General features: G+C 41.3%; 1 protein-coding gene across 1 annotated transcript in view; it reads right to left on the reverse strand.

Moving 5' to 3' along the window:
• The window catches only part of col21a1 (collagen, type XXI, alpha 1), a 213,423-nt gene that overhangs the window by 119,578 nt on the left and 71,815 nt on the right, over positions 1–22,030 (reverse strand). The window contains exon 9 of the mRNA XM_063068745.1: positions 11,144–11,198. Within this exon, the coding sequence (XP_062924815.1) occupies positions 11,144–11,198 (55 nt within the window). The remainder of the gene's footprint in view (positions 1–11,143; positions 11,199–22,030) is intronic.

Here is a 22,030-nt window from a genome sequence, read left to right on the forward strand (position 1 = left end):
ACCTCACCATAACATTCCAGCTCTTATACTCAATATTTTGATTAATAAAGGCCAATGTACCAAAAGCTCTCTTTATGACCCTATTTACCTGTGACACCACTTTTAGGGAATTTTGTATCTGTATTCCCAGATCCCTCTGTTCCACTGCACTCCTCAGTGCCTTACCATTAACCCTGTATGTTCTACGTTGGTTTGTCCTTCCAACGTGCAATACCTCACACTTGTCAGTATTAAACTCTATCTGCCATTTTTTAGCCCATTTTTCCAGCTGGACCAAGTCCCTCTGCAGGCGCTGAAAAACCTTCCTCACTGTCTACTACACCTCCAATCTTTGTATCATCAGCAAACTTACTGATCCAATTTACCACATTATCATCCAGATCATTGATATAGATGAAAAATAACAATGGACCCAGCACTGATCCCTGTGGCACACCACTAGTCACAGGCCTCCACTCAGAGAAGCAATTCTCTACCACCACTCTCTGGCTTCTTCCATTGAGCCAATGTCTAATCCAATTTACCACCTCTCCATGTATATCCAGCGACTGAATTTTCCTAACTAACCTCCCATGCGGGACCTTGTCAAAGGCCTTACTAAAGTCCATGTAGACAATATCCACTGCCTTCCCTTCATCCACTTTCCTGGTAACCTCCTCGAAAAACTCCAATAGATTGGTCAAACATGACCTACCACACACAAAGCCATGTTGACTCTCCCTAATAAGTCCCAGTCTATCCAAATGCTTGTAGATTCTGTCTCTCAGTACTCCCTCCAATAACTTACCTACTACAGACATTAAACTTACTGGCCTATAATTTCCCGGATTACTTTTCGATCCTTTTTTAAACAACGGAACAACATGAGCCACTCTCCAATCCTCCGGCACCTCACCTGCAGACAGCGACATTTTAAATATTTCAGCCAGGGCCCCTGCAATTTCAACACTAGTCTCCTTCAAGGTCCGAGGGAACACCCTGTCAGGTCCCAGGGATTTATCCACTTTAATTTCCCTCAAGACAGCAAGGACCTCCTCCTTTTCGATCTGCACAGTTTCCATGATCTCACTACTTGTTTCCCTTAATTCCATAGATTTCATGCCAGTTTCCTTAGTAAACACAGACACAAAAAACCTATTTAAGATCTCCCCCATTTCCTTTGGTTCCGCACATAGCCGACCACTCTGATCTTCAAGAGGACCAATTTTATCCCTTACAATCCTTTTGCTCTTAATATACCTGTAAAAGCTCTTTGGATTATCCTTCACTTTGACTGCCAAGGCAACCTCATGTCTTCTTTTAGCCCTCCTGATTTCTTTCTTAAGTATTTTCTTGCACTTCTTATACTCCTCAAGCACCTTATTTACTCCCTGCTTCCTATACATGTATACAACTCCCTCTTCTTCTTTATCAGAGTTGCAATATCCCTTGAGAACCAAGGTTCCTTATTCCTATTCACCTTGCCTTTAATCCTGACAGGAACATACAAATTCTGCACTCTCAAAATTTCTGCTTTGAAGGCTTCCCACCTACCGATCACATCCATGCCAGAGAACAACCTGTCCCAATCCACGCTTTTTAGATCCTTTCTCATTTCTTCAAATTTGGCTTTCTTCCAGTTAAGAACCTCAACCCTAGGACCAGATCTATCCTTGTCCATGATCAAGATCCATCCCCATCCTTAAATTTACAATAGATGACCTATGGTGGGGGCTAAAAGCAAATGGCACAAAGAGTGAGCTCAACAGTTGTGGCAGAGATGTTGCTTATTTTTTACATTACCTCTGAGGTGGATTTTATCTTCCTTCATTATAAGATATGAACTAATAATTCTTTTTTCATCATTCTCATCATCAATCTCTGCTTCCTATATTTATCTTGTTTGCTTACTGCCAATGAGATCTCCCTTCATAAAGGGAGGGGCAGTACAACATCACAGCATTTCACACTGCTGAACTACAGTTCCTAGGATCTGGCCTTGATCCTGACCATGGATGGTGTCTCTGTGGAGTTTTCATATTCTTCCCATCACTGCAAAGATCACCTCCAAGTACTTCTATTTCTTTCATCAACCCAAAGTGATACTGGTACATTAACTGGCTACAGTAAAAAAAACTCTTCAGTATAGTTAGGTGGCAAAAATAATCAAAGGGAAATTGATGGACATATGAAAGAATAAATTTCAAGGCTAGAAGGAGAAAGGGATTGACACTGATTACTATGCTGGAGCCATCTTGGACACCTTAGGCCTAGTGACCTCTTTCTTGTCATAAGAAGTAATGTTAAAAAGTAAGCAACTAATTGCAGAAGACTTGTTGGAAGATCTCCTGTAACAAATGATCAATAGTTTACACTTCCTGTGTATCAATTTTGTCAGGAAAACCTATGGGTCTAAATTCCTGAAGTAATAGATGTTATTTCCTTCCCTTTATCGTATCATTTTTCTTTTTCTGGCTGCTTCCTTCTGCTATATTATTGTAGAAATTCTTGAACAATGGCATAACACATTTGTAGACATACAGCCAGGTTACTTGATAGTGAACTAAATTAGCCAACCATGTTGGTCTCTCTGGTAAAGTTTAACTTTCAAACTGCATAAAACTATTCTTATGTAGAAACCCAGATTAAGCTGTAAGTACCTTGAAATGAAAGAAGTAATGTCGGGAAATACATAATTATCAAAAGTGCAAATGAAATCTGAAAACCTTCCCTAAAATTGAGGGGGGAACGCAAGGTATTGAAAACCTAGAAAGATAAATTTGAAAGATACAGATCCAAGATGGTTTAATGGAATTGACATACCGAAGTATTGCTCAGGGTAGTGTCCATAACACAATCATCACGAGTTACCTTCAAACACAACATTAAAAATGCAGATGTTCAATGAATATTGCATAATTCCTATCACTGGTGAGAAGGTACAGGAGCCTGAAAGCCCACACTCAATACTTTAGGGACAACTCCTTTCGTCTCCCATCAGATTTCTGACTGGTCCATGAGCCCATTCACTATTCCCGTTTTGCACTATTATTTTTATAACTTACAGTGATTTTACGTCTTGCACTGTACTGCTGCCACAAAATAATAAACTTCATGGCAGGTGTCAAGTGATAATAATTCTGATTCTGATTCTCTGACAATGAGAATTTTTATTGGCAATTCCTCACAAAATGAAGTAGCCCATGGTTGGATTTGTTATTCTGCTCAATAACTGTAATTAGTATACCAAGCAAAATTTTGTTTCTGTAAAATTTCATTGTTTGCCTCCCTCTTACCTACTTAATAATTAATTACAAAATTAAAACTGCATATAGCTAGAAATATTTAATCTGAATTCTACTGTTATGATACTAGAACCTAAAATATAAAGCCCCTAAAGGGGAAGTATATTAAAATAAAATGTTTTTTTAAATTACTGGCTGATCAATTTGTGAGTAAAACTCCAAGTTAGCACAATGTATACAACACTGGAACATACAATTAAATAATGAGAATTTGTCAAGATAATGAAAAGTCTATTTTCTAGAGCAGTAATACTGTATTTTCCTACAAGGGTTTTTTTTCCCATATGAGGCATTAAAATAATTTTACTCTCCTAAGAAAAGTTACTCATTCATCAGACTAATGTGTAAAGCCAAACTGGTAAGTATGCAGCTGAAAACAAATTTGTTTTCTCCTCTTAACTCATTCTGAAATTTCTTCAGACATTAACTACATTTGTGAAAAACGTAAGTTAGCAGCCAATGAATTTCAAAGAATGCCATATAGTAACATGAATGATTGTAATCAAACAAAGATTAGATAATAATCTCACCCTTAAAAATGGAAATTCTTGAACTCTGATCTCTGCTAAGGCAGTAACTATAATAATTATTCTCTATTTCTGGAAAGAAGGTCACAATATACCTATTGTCAATACTTCTGCTTGTCATTCTTGATACTTCCAAAATATGAATTTTCAATTGCTGATAAATGGCATAATCCTTGCATTTTAATATATAAAGAATAGGATTTATGTAGATGGTTGCTAGGTAGCCTTCAAGATGGAAAATCTCTGATTACATTAAAACTCTGATAAAATTTGTTTATCAACAATTCTGAAATGCCAATAGCTCAGCAGATTATGTTATCCACATTTCCCACTGAACTAGCCCATATATCCACACTCCATTTAACCAGGTTCCACACCCCATCTGATTCATTGGTTAACTGGTTCTCACACTCCCAACTACTGGCTTGGGCTCCAGTTCCCATGCCTCCCACACATTTGCTGAGGCTTTAGTTCTCCTAATCACTGATCATTTGATGGAGTCCTGGTTCCCATGCTTACCTTCACTTACTAGGACACTGGTCCCCTGCTCCCTTCCAGTTCCTGTTCCTGATCTATCTTTCCATTCACTGGGGCTGTGCCCCTGTGCACCTTTTCAACTCATTGTTTTGACCACCCTCTTCAAAACTCACCTAGAGTCCTGGATCATAAAGCACTACAGCACAGAAACAAGACCATTGGCCCATCTATTCCACGCCGAACTGTTATTCTGCCCAGTCCGATTGACCTGCACTTGGACCAAAGCCCTCCACACCCCTCCAGTCCAGTACTTAGCCAAGCTTTGCTTCAATGTTGAAATCAAATATGCATCCACCACTTCTGGCAGCTCAATTCACACATGCACCACTCTCTGAGTGAAGAAGCTCCCCCTCAGGTTTACGTCAAATATTTCACATTTCACCCTTAATCTATGACCTCTAGTTGCAATTCCACCCATCCTCAATGGAAAAAAAAGCCTGCATGCATTTATCCTATTTTGCATACCTCTATCAAATCTCCCCTCGTTTTCCTACACTTCAGGGTCCTACCCTATTTGGAACTGTTCACAATACTCCAAATTTCAAATCACCAATGTCTAATACAACTTCAAAATAACATCCTAACTCCTGTACTCAATATTTTTATTTACGAAGGTCAATATGCTAAAAACTCTCTCTATGACTCTCTTCTACCTGTGACACACTTTCAAGGAATGGATCTGTACTCGCAGATCCCTCTGGTCTCCTCATTGTTCTACCATTCACTGTGCAAGTGCTACCCTGCTTTGTCCTCCCAAAGTGCAACACCTTACATTTGTCTGTATTAAACTTCATATGCCATTTTTCAGCTGGTCCAGATCACGCTGCAAACTTTGATAACCATCCTCACTGCCCACTACACCCCTAATCTTAGAATGACAAACACCATCCCTGTGGAACATCACTAATCACGTACCTCCTGTCAGAGAAGCAACCATCCACTACAACTTTTCGGCTTCTCCCACGAAATCAATGTTGGATCTAATTTACTACTTCACCCTGAGTGCCAAGCAAGTGAACCTTCTTGACCAACCTCCCATCTGGGACTTCGTCAAAGGCCTTGCTAAAGTCTACGTAGACCACACCTACTAACTTTCCTATATCAACTTTCGTGATTCTTGCACTCTCCTCAAACTTAACTGGGTCATTAATTTGCAACATTTTAACAGTATGCTGGAGTATTAATAAAATAAGATCAGGTGATCCCAAAAATCTATTAATGCTGGATTAACTGAGTTTTACTGTAAAGGCAGAATGCTAACTTTGTGCAGTCTGCTTATTGTGAATTGCAATATAGATTCAGAATCAGGTTGAATATCACTGGCACATGCCATGAAATATGTTGCTTAGCGGCAGCAGTATGTTGCAGTTCATAATTTTTAAAATCTATAAATTATATTAAGAAATATATTGGATTCTGGTTAATTGGGCCAGTCACTTATTTGGGATAACTTTCAAAGAACAAAAGCTAAATGAGAAAACAGCTGGGATTCACTTCATTAATTTGGGACACAATGCCACTTAATTGGGGCAGGAGACTGTTGCCGAACTGACTCGTGCGCTTATGTGGCTGTTAGACACTGCATTGTGCTCAGAGCAAATAGTTTTTAAATAGTGTCAGTTGTGTGTGTTTGTGTTCAAAAAGCAGTGATTTTTGTCACTGATAGTTGGTGAGAAATAAGCAGTAAAACTATTCAGAACTGTTTTGCACACTGTGGTTTCAAGCATTCAGGCTTAGAGTGTCACTATTGTGATGGGGTCCTGAATTACCCCTGTGAACTGTGTTTTGAAAAGAGAGAGAGAGAGAGAGAGAGTTGTTCAACACAGACACCTTGTTAAAAAGGGAGAAAGAAAGAGAGATAGAGGTGAAGACTGCTTTGAGATGGTGTTATGGTTTTTCGGCAGCATGTTTACACTTTTGCAAGGACACTAGCAGCTTCCAAGTTCTTAGAGAGAGAGAAGGGAGGAGCTGCTTGATGGACAGTTGGTATTCAGCATGGTGAGATAAATAGAAGGTCAGCTGTTAGACCTACAGACACTGAATGAGCTTTGTTGTACCCATAGAAAAGGTGAGTTTTGGAGGATTGATCAGGCGGATCGATCAGTGGCTCTTGCAGTGTGAAAAGGGTGTGACCGGTGGGGAGTTATTCATGTGTCCAACCCTCTCCTGGGTTGATAATTCCACCACAGAAGAATGGTCCCCTTTGTTGTGGTCACAGTCGGTGACTTCTAAAAGATTTCGGAGGACAACGGGAAGATCGACAGCGTCAGCTCACCTGAAGACTCAAATCTCTCCCTCTCTCTCTCTCTCCATTACTACTCAACTCAATACCACAAACTGAACTGAACTTTACTCATCATCATAAGACTATCTATTTACCCCTAGACTTGAAGAAGCTTGGTTTTCAACTATTTCCACACTTACTTATATATAATCATTGCTAACCTGTTTGATATATCTGCATTTATATTACTGTATTGCATAGTTACTAATAAATACCATTAGTTAATAGCAATACTGGACTCCAAAGCGTTTTCCATTTCTGCTGGTTCTTTAACCCATCACAGGGTATGTGACACTATGTTCAGATATGGCCCAAGTGTGGAGCGAGAGACACTGAAGTGGGTTGAAGTTCACAGACTTTAATGCAAACAGTTAGAAGGAAAAGAAAACAATAAATGCTAGGCCAAACAGGGCTGTTAACTAAAACTCTCAAATGGAAACTGAAACCAACACTGCGACTGAAAGGAATAACTAAATATAAAACAAATACTGCTAGGCTTCAGAGTCAGTTGACTCAACAGTCCTATTTCTCAGGCAAGGCTAAATGCAAGCAGGCAGTGAAATGTTGCTGCACTTTGCTCAAGTCTAAACAAGCAATATGATGAAAAGAATGGTGGTAAATACCATCACAATGAAATAATAATTAGCTGAGATGTGCAGATTCACGAGCGCAATTGCCGTATCTGCTGCGCTGCTGAATCAGTGTTTTTGTCACAGAGATGCCAGAAATGGCTGGGAGGGAAAATGGAACAATTTCACTACTTCAACAAGTTAGGACCTACGAAGAATTTGAAGGTATTGACAAACATCTTGAATGTTACAATGAAAATAAAGATTTAGAGTATGCATTCGTTGAAAGCATTGTATTAAGGCAGTCTATTATCTACACTAGATGTCTGTGCTAATTTTGATTTACAGTCAAAAGAACACACTAGCATACACCAGGTGAATTTCTCTGTTGATAACTATTAGGAAGAAATACTCGTTTTATAGCACTGTATTGTACTGATAGTGTTCTAATTTATTCTCTATTTAATTTAAATAAATAATCTATTACTCAGTTATGCCATAGTTTGTCTTTTTTACACTTTTTTTTTACAAATTTCATGAAACTTCAGCTAATTGGGGCAACTGCTTAATTGGGCCAAAATGCACTGGCCCGATGTGTCCCAATTTAAACTGAAATCCATTATATATATATATCTATATATATATATATATATATATATATATATAGATATATATAGATATATATAGATATATATAGATAGACAGAGACAGAGAGATAGAGAGGAAGATAAAATTAAAGTTCAAAATTAAAATTTATTATCTAAGCACATACATGTCACCATATACAACCCTGAGATTCATTTGCTTATGGGCATACTCAAATAAATCGAATAATCATAATAGAATCAATGAAAGACTGCACCAATAGGGTAGACAACTGGTGCAAGAGACAACAAACCATACAAATACAAAAAGAGGAAAAAAAAATAATTATAATAAATAAATCAGCAATAAATATCCAGAAAATGAAATGAAGACTGAGTCTGTAGGTGTGGGAACAGTTCAATGATGGGGCCAGTGAAGTTGAGTAATGTTATTTCTTCTGATTCAAGAGCCTGATGATTGTGGGGTAGTAACTGTTCCTGAACCTGGTGGTTTGAGCCCTGAGGCTCCTGTACCTTATTCCTGATGGCAGCAACGAGAAAACAGCATGGCCTGGATGTTGGGAGGTCCCTGACGATGGATGCTGCTTTCCTGCAATAGTGTTCTGTATAGATGTGCTCAATGGTGAGGAGTGCTTTACCCATGATGGACTGGGCTGTATCCACTATTTTTTTTGTAAGGTTTTCCATTCAAGGGTATTGGTGTTTCCATACCAGGTAGTGATGCAGTCAGTCAATATACTCTCCACCACATATCTTAGAAGTTTGTCAAAGTTTTAGATGTCATTCCGAATCTTTGCAAATTTCTGAGGAAGTGGAGGCACTACCATGCTTTCTTGGCAATTGTATTTACATGCTAGGACCAAGAGAGGTCCATTGAAATAATAACACGGAAGAATTTAAGGTTGCTGATCCTCTCCACCTTTGTTCCCTCGATGAGGACTGGCTCATGGACCTCCAGTTTCATCCTACTGAAGTCAAAATCAGCTCCTTGTTCTTGACTGACATTGAGTAAGTGGTTGTTGTTGTAGCACCACTCAGCCAGGTTTTCAATCTCCCACCTTCGTCCTGCAGCACCACTGTGGAGCTGTGTTTAGCCATGTAGTTATAAGTGTGAAGTGAGTAGAGCAGGAGTCTAAGCACACAGCACTTTTAAAGGGAAAATGACAGCTGCTGATAAAGAGATAATTGAAAATAGTGTATTATGCAAGAATCAACAATCATTCACCATGGAAGAAAGCAATAAGAATTCTCGGTTTTTATTTATTTTATTTTATTTAGAGGTACATCATGTTAACAGGCCTTCTGGCCCAACAAGCCTGTGCCACCTGCAGATCTGTTAGCAAGAATGGATAGCACTACAGTAAAACTCAAATAATATGTTATCCAATAGTTAAAAAATCCTTATAGTTTGTTATCTGCTCACTGGGTGCTGATTCTCGCACTTTCTTTAACACACCAAGATTCTGGTTCCCTGCTTCTGTCAACCCACCAATCCCTTGGTTCTTACCACACCAGGGCTCATAACAGGGGGTCTTGTTCCCACAGATTCCCTTAACACACGAGCTCCAGATTCATGCACTCCCTTTAACACATTGGGGAAACAGTTCCTATGCTCCTTTTAAAACACAGGAACATCTGTTTGTTGCGCTCCTGTCAACACACTCAAGCCCTGGTTCTCACATTCACATCCACCAGGTCCTATTTCCTTACTGACTTGAAACTCACTAAGTTCTCTTTGCCACACTCCTTCACATATACCCTTGACTTTACATATAGCCTCCCATTTTAATTCTACTTCCCATTTCTATTCCAACATGTCAGTCAATGGCCTCCTCTACTACTATGATGAAGCCATACTCAGGTTGGAGGAGCAACATTTTACATTCTTTCTGGGTAGCCTCCAACCTGATGTCTTGGACATCGATTTCTCGAGCTTCTGGTAATTGCCCCCCTCTCCTTCACTATTCCCCATTCCCAATTCCCTTGCTCACCTTATCTCCTTACCTGCCCATCAGCTCCTTCTGGTGCTGCTCCCTCTTACCTTTCTTCCAGGGCTTTCTGTCCTCTCCTATCAGATTCCCCTTCTCCAGCACTTTATCTTTTTCACCAATCGATTTCCTAGGTCTTTTCTTCACTCTCCCCCTCTCCCGGTTTCACCTATCATATACCACTTTATACTTCTTCCCTCCCCCCACCTTCTTACTCTGACTTCTCATCTTTTTTCTCCAGTCCTGATGAAAGGTCTCAGCCTGAAACATTGACTGTTTACTCTTTTCTATAGATGCTGCCTGGCCTGCTGGGTCCCTCCAGCGTTTTGTGTATGTTGTTTGGATTTCCAGCATCTGCAGATTTTGTCCTGTTTGTGATTCATATGTGTCACCTGACTATTATTCATTTTGCAATGTTGTAAGCTCACACCAGAATTCTTTGCCAGCTATACTACTTAATCATCGTAGCCCCATGACTGTATAACAATCATTGAAAAAATATTCTATCTTTCAGCACAAATGAACAAAATAATGGCAGAAAATTACAGAAAAAATCTGAGGAAGTTACAATATGGAAGAAAGCCATATGGCCTGTCAAATGAGAATGAGCTTAGGCAAGCCCAATTCCTCTTTTCCTATTCCCTCTTCCTTCTACATAGTCCTACAAACTCTCAAATATTTATCCAGTTACCTTCTGAATTCACAATCAAATCTGACCACCTTTGGGTGGTGCATTCAGATTCTAACCATTTGTGTAAAAAAAATTATTTTACTAATCGTATCACCTTTATGCCTTTTGCCTCTTTACTTTTCAGGAAAAAGCATGATGTCTATTTGTCTACTTTGAGTAGGTACTTCACATGTAATACCTCTATGAGATTGCCACTAAATATTTTTTCTTAAAAGAACAATCCCCCATCCCCACCTATCTCATCTCCAGTTTACGTATGTACCTGAAGTCCCTCATCATATATTTTTTTCAGTGCCCACTCAATGTCCTGCATATTTTTCATAAAGTCTGATACCCATAACAAACAGCACTGCTATGACTGAATGAGTATTTTATAAATGTTCGCTGTGATTTTCTTGCTCTGAATTCTATTTCTCTGAAAACCCAAGATCCTGTGTTTTTAACCACTTTCTCAGCATAAGAACGAAGTGACAAGTTGACCAGAAACAAACTTATCCTGTTGAGAGAACTAAGTTTTTACCATGAGAGTACTAGCGACTGGATACATTTTTGTTAATCTTGTAATAAATTGATTGTACAAAGAATAATATTTGCAAAAAAAGCACAATAGTTTTCTTTAAAAAGAAGTGAGTAAACCATTTAGTACTCACAGGCTTACCATCTGCACCAGGTTTTCCTGGATCACCATTTTTCCCTGGCAGTCCACTTTCTCCCTAGGAAAGCCAAATTAAATGTTAATGCATTTATTATCTGAGTTTGTTTCTAATTCCTTCCAGCTGAGAGCTTAAAGTAATAATTTTGTATATAGTAAATGGAAGAATGTCTAGTTGTAGTTAGATCAACAATAGAGGAGATATTGAACTATAAGAACAAACTGGAAACATAGGCAATTCATTTAAATTTGCAAGATCCAGACCAGGATGTGTAATAATATCCATATCATTATCATTACCAGATCAGGAGCCAACAGTTACCAGCCCCACAGAGGTTCAGGTCACACATGAATTCTGCTCCAGGTGACTCAGATGAGGAATTTGAGACGAGGGTTCAAAGGGGAAAGTTTATGGCTTTGGTAGGCCTGCTTGAAATCCATGTAAAATGTTAAGGAATGCAGTTATTGGGGATTTATGCAAATCCTTTCCAGTGAGAAATTTGTGGCTAATTCACCTTGAAGACCAAAGGACCCAACCATTGTGCAACATCTGATAGGCAAGATCTCATACTTCCCTTAAAGCATAACTAGAATCTATCCAAAACACAACCTAAGATATGGAAGGAGGAATGGTCTATTCAATCCATCATTTCTGTTCTGTCACTCAATAAGACATTTTACCTCAGTATCACTTTCCTGCATGAATATCTCTTGATATAGTCTATGTCTATATCCATTGATTTCCTTAATATCTAACAATCTATTGATATCTGTCTTAAAAAGATGTAGCAGCCAAATCTCAACTTTGCTCTCAGGAAGCAAATTCTAAAAAATCATTATATTCTGGGTTATAATTATTCTTATTTTTATAATATTCTTAGTTTAGATATGCAGCCCTGGTAGAGATACATTCATGGAAATCATCAACACTGCATCTGTTCTGTTAAACCTCTTAAGAATTTTGTATGTTTCAATGGGATCTGCTTTCATTCTTCTAAATTCAACCAAGTACAGGCTCACTGTGCTTAAATTTTCCTCATGACAAATCCACCATGCATTTTCTGCCTTACCCTTGGAGGAAATAGAAGTTTTCCATGTACTCTCACAGAAGTTTTAGAAATCTCCTCCATGAATTTTGCAGATGGTGTGCACTGCAGCCACATGGCAACAATAATGGAGAAAATTAATGTTTAAGGAATTAAATGGTTAGTCAATCTGTGGGTTGATTTGACTGGAATTCAAAATGCAAGAGTCAAGAATGTTCGATGTCATTTTCAGTACACAAGTGTAAAGGACAATGGAATAATGGTTACTTCGGATCTGATGCAGCACAAAAAAAGATAAAGAAATACAAGAATAAAAACACATAGAAACATAGAAAACCTGCAGCACAATACAGGCCCTTCGGCCCACAAAGCTGTGCTGAACATGTCCTTACCTCAGAAATTACCTAGGGTTACCCATAGTCCTCTATTTTTCTAAGCTCCATGTATCTGTTCAGGAGTCTCTTAAAAGACCTTATTATATCTGCCTCCACCACTGTCACCAGCAGCCCATCCCATTCATTCACCACTCTCTGTGTAACAAACTTACCCCTGACATCTTCTCTGTACCTACTTCCAAGCATCTTAAAAATGAGCCCTCTTGTGTTAGCCATTTCAGCCCTGTGAAAAAGCCTCTGACGATCCACATAATGCCTCTCATCATCTTATACACCTCTATCAGGTCACCTCTCACCCTCTGTTGCTCCAAGGAGAAAAGGTCGAGTTCAATCAACCTATTCTCATAAAGCATGCCCTCCAATCCAGGCAACATCCTTGTAAATCTCCTCTGCACCCTTTGTATGGTTTCCACATCCTTCCTGTAGTGAGGTGACCAGAACTGAGCATAGTACTCCAAGTGGAGTCTGACCAGGCTCCTATATAGCTGCAAAATTACCTTTCAGCTCCTAACCTCATACCATGATTGATGAAAGCCAATGCACTGAATGCCTTCTTAACCACAGAATCAACCTGCGCAGCAGCTTTGTACGTCCTAAGGACTCGGACCCCAAGATCCCTCTGATCCTCCACACTGCCAAGACTCTTACCATTAATACTATATTCTGCCATCATATTTGACCCACCAAAATGAACCACCTCACACTTATCTGGGTTGAAATCCATCTGCCACTTCTCATCCCAGTTTTGCATACTATCGATGTCCCACTGTAACCTCTGACAGCCCTCAACACTATCCACAACACCCCCAAACTTTGTGTCATCAGCAAATTTACTAACCTGTCCCTCCACTTTCTCATCCAGGTCATTTATAAAAATCACAAAGAGTTGGGGTCCCAGAACAGATCCCTGAGGCACACCACTAGTCACCGACCTCCATGCAGAATATGACCCGTCTACAACTCCTCTTTGCCTTCTGTCGGCAAGCCAATTCTGGATCCACAAAGCAATGTCCCCTTGGATCCCATGCCTCCTTACTTTCTCAGTAAGCCTTGCATGGGGTACCTTATCAAATACCTTGCTGAAATCCAAATACACTACATCTACTGCTCTACCCCCATCGATGTGTTTAGTCACATCCTCAAAAAGTTCAATCAGGCTCGTAAGGCACGACCTGCCTTTGACAATGCCATGCAGACTATTCCTAATCATATTATGCCTCTCCAAATGTACATAAATCCTGCCTCTCAGGATCTTTTCCATCAACTTACCAACCACTGAAGTAAGGGAACAACATCCACAACCCTCCAATCCTCCGGAACCTCTCCCATCCCCATTGATGATGCAAAGATTATTGCCAGAGGTTCAGCAATCTCCTCCCTCACCTCCCACAGTAGCCTGGGGTACATCTTAACATAGAACATAGAATAGTACAGCACAGTACCAACTCTTCGGCCCACAATGTTGTGCCGACCCTTAAACCCTGCCTCCCATATAACACCCATATACCTGTCTAGTAGTCTCTTAAATTTCACTAGTGTATCTGCCTCCACCACCGACTCAGGTAGTGCATTCCACACACCAACCACTCTCTGAGTAAAAAACCTTCCTCTAATATCCCCCTTGAAACTTCCATCCCTTACCTTAAAGCCATGTCCTCTTGTATTGAGCAGTGGTGACCTGGGGAAGAGGCACTGGCTGTCCACTCTATCTATTCCTCTTAATATCTTGTATACCTCTATCATGTCTCCTCTCATCCTCCTTCTCTCCAGAGAGTAAAGCCCTAGCTCCCTTAATCTCTGATCATAAACCAGGCAGCATCCTGGTAAATCTCCTCTGTACCCTTTCCAATGCTTCCACATCCTTTCTATAGTGAGGCAACTGGAACTGGACACAGTACTTCAAGAGTGGCCTAACCAGAGTTTTATAGAGCTGCATCATTACCCCACGACTCTTAAACTCTATCCCTCGACTTATGAAAACTAAAACTCCATAAGCTTTCTTAACTACCCTATCTACCTGTGAGGCAGCTTTCAGGGATTTGTGGACATGTACCCCGAGATCCCTCTGCTCCTCCACACTACCAAGTATCCTGCCATTTACTTTGTACTCTGCCTTGGAGTTTGTCCTTCCAAAGTGTACCACCCTCACACTTCTCCGGGTTGAACTCCATCTGCCACTTCTCAGCCCACTTCTGCATCCTATCAATGTCTCTCTGCAATCTTTGACAATCCTCTGCACTATCTACAATACCACCAACCTTTGTGTTATCTGCAAACTTGCCAACCCACCCTTCTACACCCACATCCAGGTCGTTAATAAAAATCCTGAAAAGTAGAGGTCCCAGAACAGATCCTTGTGGGACACCACTAGTCACAACCCTCCAATCCGAATGTACTCCCTCCACCACAACCCTCTGCTTTCTGCGGGCAAGCCAATTCTGAATCCACCTGGCCAAATTTCCCTGGATCCCATGCCTTCTGACTTTCTGAATAAGCCTATCGTTTGGAACCTTGTTAAATGCCTTACTAAAATCCATGTAGATCACATCCACTGCACTACCCTCATTTATATGCCTGGACACCTCCTCAAAGAACTCTTATCAGGCTTGTTAGATACAATCTGCCTTTCACAAAGCTATGCTGACTGTCCCTGATCAGACCACGATTCTCTAAATGCCCATAAATCCTATCTCTAAGAATCTTTTCCAACAGCTTTCCCACCACAGACATAAGGCTCACTGGTCTATAATTACCCGGACTATCCCTACTACCTTTTTTGAACAAGGGGACAACATTCGCCTCCCTCCAATCCTCTGGTACCATTCCAGTGGACAACGAGGGCATAAAGATCCTAGCCAGAGGCTCAGCAATCTCTTCCATTGCCTCGTGGAGCAGCCTGGGGAATATTCCGTCAGGCCCTGGGGACTTATCTATCCTAATGTATTTTAACAACTCCAACACCTCCTCTCCCTTAATATCAACATGCTCCAGAACATCAACCTCACTCATATTGTCCTCACTGTCATCGTTCCCTCTCATTGGTGAATACCGAAGAGAAGTATTCATTGAGGACCTTGCTCACTTCCACAGCCTCCAGGCACATCTTCCCACCTTTATCTCTAATCGGTCCTATCTTCACTCCTGTCATCCTTTTGTTCTTCACATAATTGAAGAATGCCTTGGGGTTTTCCTTTACCCTACTCGCCAAGGCCTTCTCATGCCTGCTTCTTGCTCTCCTCAGCCCCTTCTTAAGCTTCTTTCTTGCTACCCTATTCCTCAATAGACCCATCTGATCCTTGCTTCCTAAACCTCATGTATGCTGCCTTCTTCCACCTGACTAGATTCTTCACCTCACTTGTCACCCATGGTTCCTTCACCCTACCATTCTTTATCTTCCTCACCAGGACAAATTTATCCCTTACATCCTGCAAGAGATCCCTAAACATCGACCACATCTCCATAGTACATTTCCCTGCAAAAGCATCATCCCAATTCACACCCGCAAGTTCTAGCCTTATAGCCTCATAATTTGCCCTTCCCCAATTAAAAATTTTCCTGTCCTCTCTGATTCTATCCTTTTCCATGATAATGTTAAAACCCAGGGAGCAGAGGTCACTGTCCCCCAGATGCTCACCCACTGAGAGATCTGTGACCTGACCCTGTTCATTACCTAATACTAGATCTAGTATGGCATTCCCCCTAGTCAGCCTGTCAACATACTGTGACAGGAATCCATCCTGGGCACACTTAACAAACTCTGCCCTGTCTAAACCATTGGAACTAATCAGTTGCCAATCAATACTAGGGAAGTTAAAGTCACCCATAATAACAACCCTGTTATTTTTGCACCTTTCCAAAATCTGCCTCCAATCTGCTCCTTGATATCTCTGCTGCTACCAGGGGGCTATAGAATACTCCCAATAGAGTAATTGCTCCCTTCCTGTTCCTGACTTCTACCCATACTGACTCACAAGAGGATCCTGCTACATTACCCACCCTTTCTGTAGCTGTAGTAGTGTCCCTGACTAGTCATGCCACCGCTCCTCCCCTTTCCCCCCCTCTCTATCCCTTTTAAAGCACTGAAATCCAGGAATATTTGGAATCCATTCCTGCCCTGGTGCCAGCCAAGTCTCTGTAATGGCCACTACATCATAATTCCATGTATGTATCCAAGCTCTCAGTTCATCACCTTTGTTCCTGATGCTTCTTGCATTGAAGTACACGCACTTTAGCCCTATCTTACTAGCTTTACACCCTTTAATCTGTTTCTCTTTCCTCAAAGCCTCTTTATATGTTAGAGATGGCTTTATTCCATGCACTATGCTTGCAGTTCTCGCATGACCTTTATCCTCCTCCACCTCACTATCTGCTCTAACGCTCTGGTCTCCCCTCCCTGCAAATCCAGTTTAAACCCCCCGGAGCAGCACTAGCAAAACTTCCTGCAAGGATGTTAGTCCCCCTCTGGTTCAGGTGCAACCCGTCCCATCAGAACAGGTCCCATCTTCCCTGGGACAAGGCCCAATTGTCCAGAAACATGAAGCCCTCCCTCCTGCACCAACTTCTTAGCCACGTATTTAGCTGCATTATCTTCCTATTTCTAGCCTCACTAGCTCGTGGCACGGGTCGCAATCCTGAGATTGCAATCCTGGAGGTCCTGTCCTTCAACTTTGCACCTAACTCCCTAAATTCTCTTTGCAAAACCTCCTCCTTCTTTCTATGCATGTCATTGGTCCCTACATGGACCACGACATCTGGCTGCTCACCCTCCCTCTTGAGAGTACTGAGAACTCGATCCGAGATATCGTGGACCCTGGCACCAGGGAGGCAACAGACCATCCCGGATTCTTGATCTCTTCCACAGAACCACTTATCTGTCCCCCTAACTATCGAATCCTCTATCACTACTGCTCTCCTCTTTTCCCTCCTTCCCTTCTGAGCTGAGGGTCCAGTCTCGGTGCCAGAGACGCAACCACTGCAACTTGTCCCTGATAGGTCGTCCCCACCAACAGTATCCAAAACGGTATACTTATTATTGATGGGAACAGCCACAGGGGTGCTCTGCTCATTCTGTCTATTCCCCTTCCCTCTCCTGACAGTCACCCAGCTACCTGTGTCCTGAATTTTAGGGGTGACTATCTCCCTGTAACTCCTGTCTATTTCTGCCTCTGCCTCACAAATGATCTGAAGTTCATCCAGCTCCGGCTCCAGTTCCCTAACTCGGGTTGTCAGGAGCTGCAGCTGGATGCACCTTTTACAGGTACAGTCATCTTGTCCGGTCCCAGTGACTTATCCAACTTGATGCTTTCCAAAAGCTCCAACACATCCTCTTTCTTAATATCTATATGCTCAAGTTTTTCAGTCCACTGTAAGTCATCCCTACAATCGCCAAGATTCTTTTCCGTAGTGAATACTGAAGCAAAGTATTCATTAAGTACCTCTGCTGTCTCCTCCAGTTCCATACTCACTTCTCCACTGTCACACTTGATTGGTCCTATTCTCTCACGTCTCATCCTCTTGCTCTTCAATACTTGTAGAATGTCTTGGGGTTTTCCTTATTCCTGTCTGCCAAGGCCTTCTCATGGCCCCTTCTGGCTCTCCTAATTTTATTTGTAAGCTCCTTCCCGCTAGCCTTATAATCTTTTAGATCTCTATTATTACTTAGTTTTTGATCCTTTCGTAAGCTTTTCTTTTCTTCCTGACTAGATTTACCACAGCATTTGTACACCATGCTTCCTGTATCCTACCATCCTTTCCCTGTCTCATTGGAACGTACCTATGCAGATCTCCACGCAAATATCCCCTGAACATTTGCCACATTTCCTCCGTACATTTCCCTGAGAACATCTGTTCCCAATTTATGCTTCCAACTTCCTGCCTGATAGCCTCATATTTCCCCTTACTCCAACTAAACACTTTCCTAACTTGTCCACTCATATCCTTCTCCAATGCTATGGTAAAGGAGATAACATTGTATCACTATCTCCAAAATGCTCTCCCACTGAAAGATCTGGCACTTGACCAGGTTCATTTCCCAATACTAGGTCAGGTACAGCCTCTCCTCTTATAGGCTTATCTGCATATTGTGTCAAGAAACCTTCCTGAACACACCTAACAAACTCTACCCCATCTAAACCCCTTGCTCTAGGGAGATGCCAATCAATATTTGGGAAATTAAAATCTCCCACCACAACAACCCTGTTATTATTACACCTTTCCAGAATCTGTCTCCCCATCTTCTCCTCGACGTCCCTGGGAGGTCTATAAAAAACACCCAGTAGAGTTATTGACCTCTTCCTGTTTCTAACTTCCACCCACAGAGACTCAGTAGACAATCCCTCCATGACTTCCTCCTTTTCTACAGCCGTGACACTCTCTCTGATCGACAGTGCCACACCCCCACCTCTTTTGCCTCCCTCCCTGTCCTTTCTAAAACATCTAAAGCCTGGCACTCGAAGTAACCATTCCTGCCTCTGAGCCATCCAAGTCTCTGTAATGGCCACCACATCGTAGCTCCAAGTACTGATCCACGCTTTAAGCTCATCTGCTTTGTCCATAATACTTCTTGCATTAAAATAGACACATCTCAAACCATCGGTCTGAGCGCATCCCTTCTCTATCACCTGCCTATCTTCCCTTTCGCACTGTCTCTAAGCTTTCTCGATTTGTGAGACAACTGCATCTTCCTCCGTCTCTTCAGTTCAGTTCCCACCCCCCAGCAATTCTAGTTTAAACTCTCCCCAATAGCCTTAACAAACCTCCCCACCAGGATATTTGTCCCCCTGGGACTCAAGTGCAATCCGTCCTTTTTGTACAGGTCACACCTGCCCCAAAAGAGGTCCCAATGATCCAGAAATCTGAATCCCTGCCCCCTGCTCCAATCCCTCAGCCACGCATTTATCCTTCACCTCATTCTATTTCTATACTCACTGTCACGTGGTACAGGCAATAATCTTGAGATTACTACCTTTGAGGTCCTGCTTCTCAACTTCCTTCCTAAATCCCTGTTGTCTGTTTTCAGGACCTCCTCCCTTTTCCTACTGATGTCATTCGTACCAATATGTACCACGACCTCTAGCTGTTATCTTTACCACTTCAGGATATCATGAACATGATCAGAAACATCCCGGACCCTGGCACCTGGGAGGCAAACTACCATCTGTGTTTCTTTCCTGCATCCACAGAATCGCCTGTCTGACCCCTAACTATAGAGTCCCCCATCACTGTTGCTAGCCAGACTCTGTGCCAGAGGTACAGCCACTGTTGCTTCCCCCAGGTAGGCTGTCCCCCCCAGCAGTACTCAAATAGGAGTACTCAAATACTCAAATAAGATATACCCACATTAATGGAATTATATTATATTTTACCTAACAGCCCACGTGATTTAGAGAAGCAAATTTGTAGAGAGATTGCAGACTGTTGCAAGAAACATAAGGTTGTGATAGTAGGTGATTTTAACTTTCCATATTGACTGGGACTCCTATATTGTAAAAGGGCTGGATGGTAAAGACCATAAGATATAGGAGCAGAATTAGGCCACTGGCTCATTGAATCTGCTCCGCCATTTCATCATGGCTGATCCAATTTTCGTTAGCCCCAATCTCCTGCCTTCTCCCTGTATTCCTTCATGCCCTGACCACTCAAGAATCTGTCAACCTTTGCCTTAAATATACATAAAGACATCGTCTCCACATCAACCTGTGGGAAAGAATTCCATAGATTCATCACACTCTCTGGCTAAATACTGTCTTCCTCATCTCTGTTCTAAAAGGATGCCCCTCTATTCTGAGGCTATGTCCCCTGGTCTTAGACTCTCTCACCACATCCACTCTATCAAGGCCTTTCACCATTCAAGAGCTTTCAATGAGGTCACCCCTCATCTTTCTGAATTCTAGTGAATACAGGCCCAGAGTCATCACACACTCTTCATTTGACAAACCATTCAATCCTGGAATCATTTTCATGAACCTCCTTTGCAACCTCTCCAGTTTCAGCACATCCTTTCTAAGGGGCCCAACACTGCTCACAATACACTAAGTGAGGCCTTACCAGTGCTTTATAAAGTCTCAACATTGCATCCTTGCTTTAATATTCTAGTCCACTTGAAATGAATGCTAACACTTGCTCACTACAGACTCAACCTGCAAATTAACCTTTAGAGTTTGTCAAATGTGTTCAGGTAAGTCTCCTTAATTAGTACATAGAAACCCAACTTGTGAGAGTGCAATACTAGTTCTCCTATTAGAGAATGAGACAGGTCAGGTTGACAGAAATTTGTGTAGGGGAACACCTTGCGTCTAGTGATAATAATGCTATTGTTTTCTGGCAAAGGTGTTCTTGGTAAGTGGGAGTCCTTCAAAAATGAAATTTTGAAAGCAGAATTTGTATGTTCATATCAGAGTAAAAGGCAAGAATAACAGGTTTATGGAGCCTTCAGAGATATCGAGGCCCTGGTTAAGAAAAAGAAGGAGGTATATAGCAGACATTGGCAGACAGAAACAATTGAAGTACATGAGTAGTATAAGAAATGCAAAAGAATACAATCAGCAGAGCTAAAAGAAGGCATGAGGTTGCTATAGCAGACAAAATGAAGGAGAATACTATGGGTTTCTACAGATATATTAAGAGCAAACCGATTGCAAGGGACAAAAAGATGAGAGCGGTAATCTATGAGCGGAGCCGAAAAAGATGGGGGAGATCTTAAATGGATTGTTTGAAACAATATTTAGTCAGAAAACAGACACAGAGTCTATAAGTAACACCCTGTTAAAGGTTTTACTGCTAATATTATAGGGTATTTCATGTTATTTTTTTATACAGAAGCAGTATGTTCTGCTGGCAGTGTTCAGGTTACCGTTAACGATAAGGGATGCTTAGGAATGTGTGTGTCATCCAGTCGGGAGGGTGGAACTGGAAGAAGGTTCTAGAGAATGCTAGGGGAGCAGCTTTTGTGACAGACACTGAGGTGGGTTGAGGTCTTTTTCAGCAGGAAATAGAGAGAGAAGAAGCTCGAGAGAATCAGCTGCAGGATTTGACCTGCGAGGAACACACAGTTTGATGGAGCTCAGGAGAGGAACTTTTACCATTGAGCAGTGAATAGGAGATGGTGCAATGAGTACATCAGAAGCAACGGCTTTGGAAGAATTGAGCTCCACTCATGCATATTTGACTATTTAATTATAATGGGCCCTTTTTGTTTTTTGCTTTTTAAGCAGCTTCATGTGTGGCACCTTATCAAAGGCGTTCTGAAAATCCAAGTTTACCACATCAACCGATTCTCCTTTGTCTATCCTGCTTATTATTTCTTCAAAGGATTCCTATAGATTTATCAGGCAAGATTTTCCCTTGAGGAAATCATGCTGATTATGGTCTATTTTATCATATGCCTCCAAGTACTCTGAAACCACATTCTTAACAATTGACTCCAACATCTTGTTAGGTCAGACTAACTAGCA

This window comes from Mobula hypostoma, chromosome 2 (assembly GCF_963921235.1).
Source record: "Mobula hypostoma chromosome 2, sMobHyp1.1, whole genome shotgun sequence".
NCBI lineage: Eukaryota > Metazoa > Chordata > Chondrichthyes > Myliobatiformes > Myliobatidae > Mobula > Mobula hypostoma.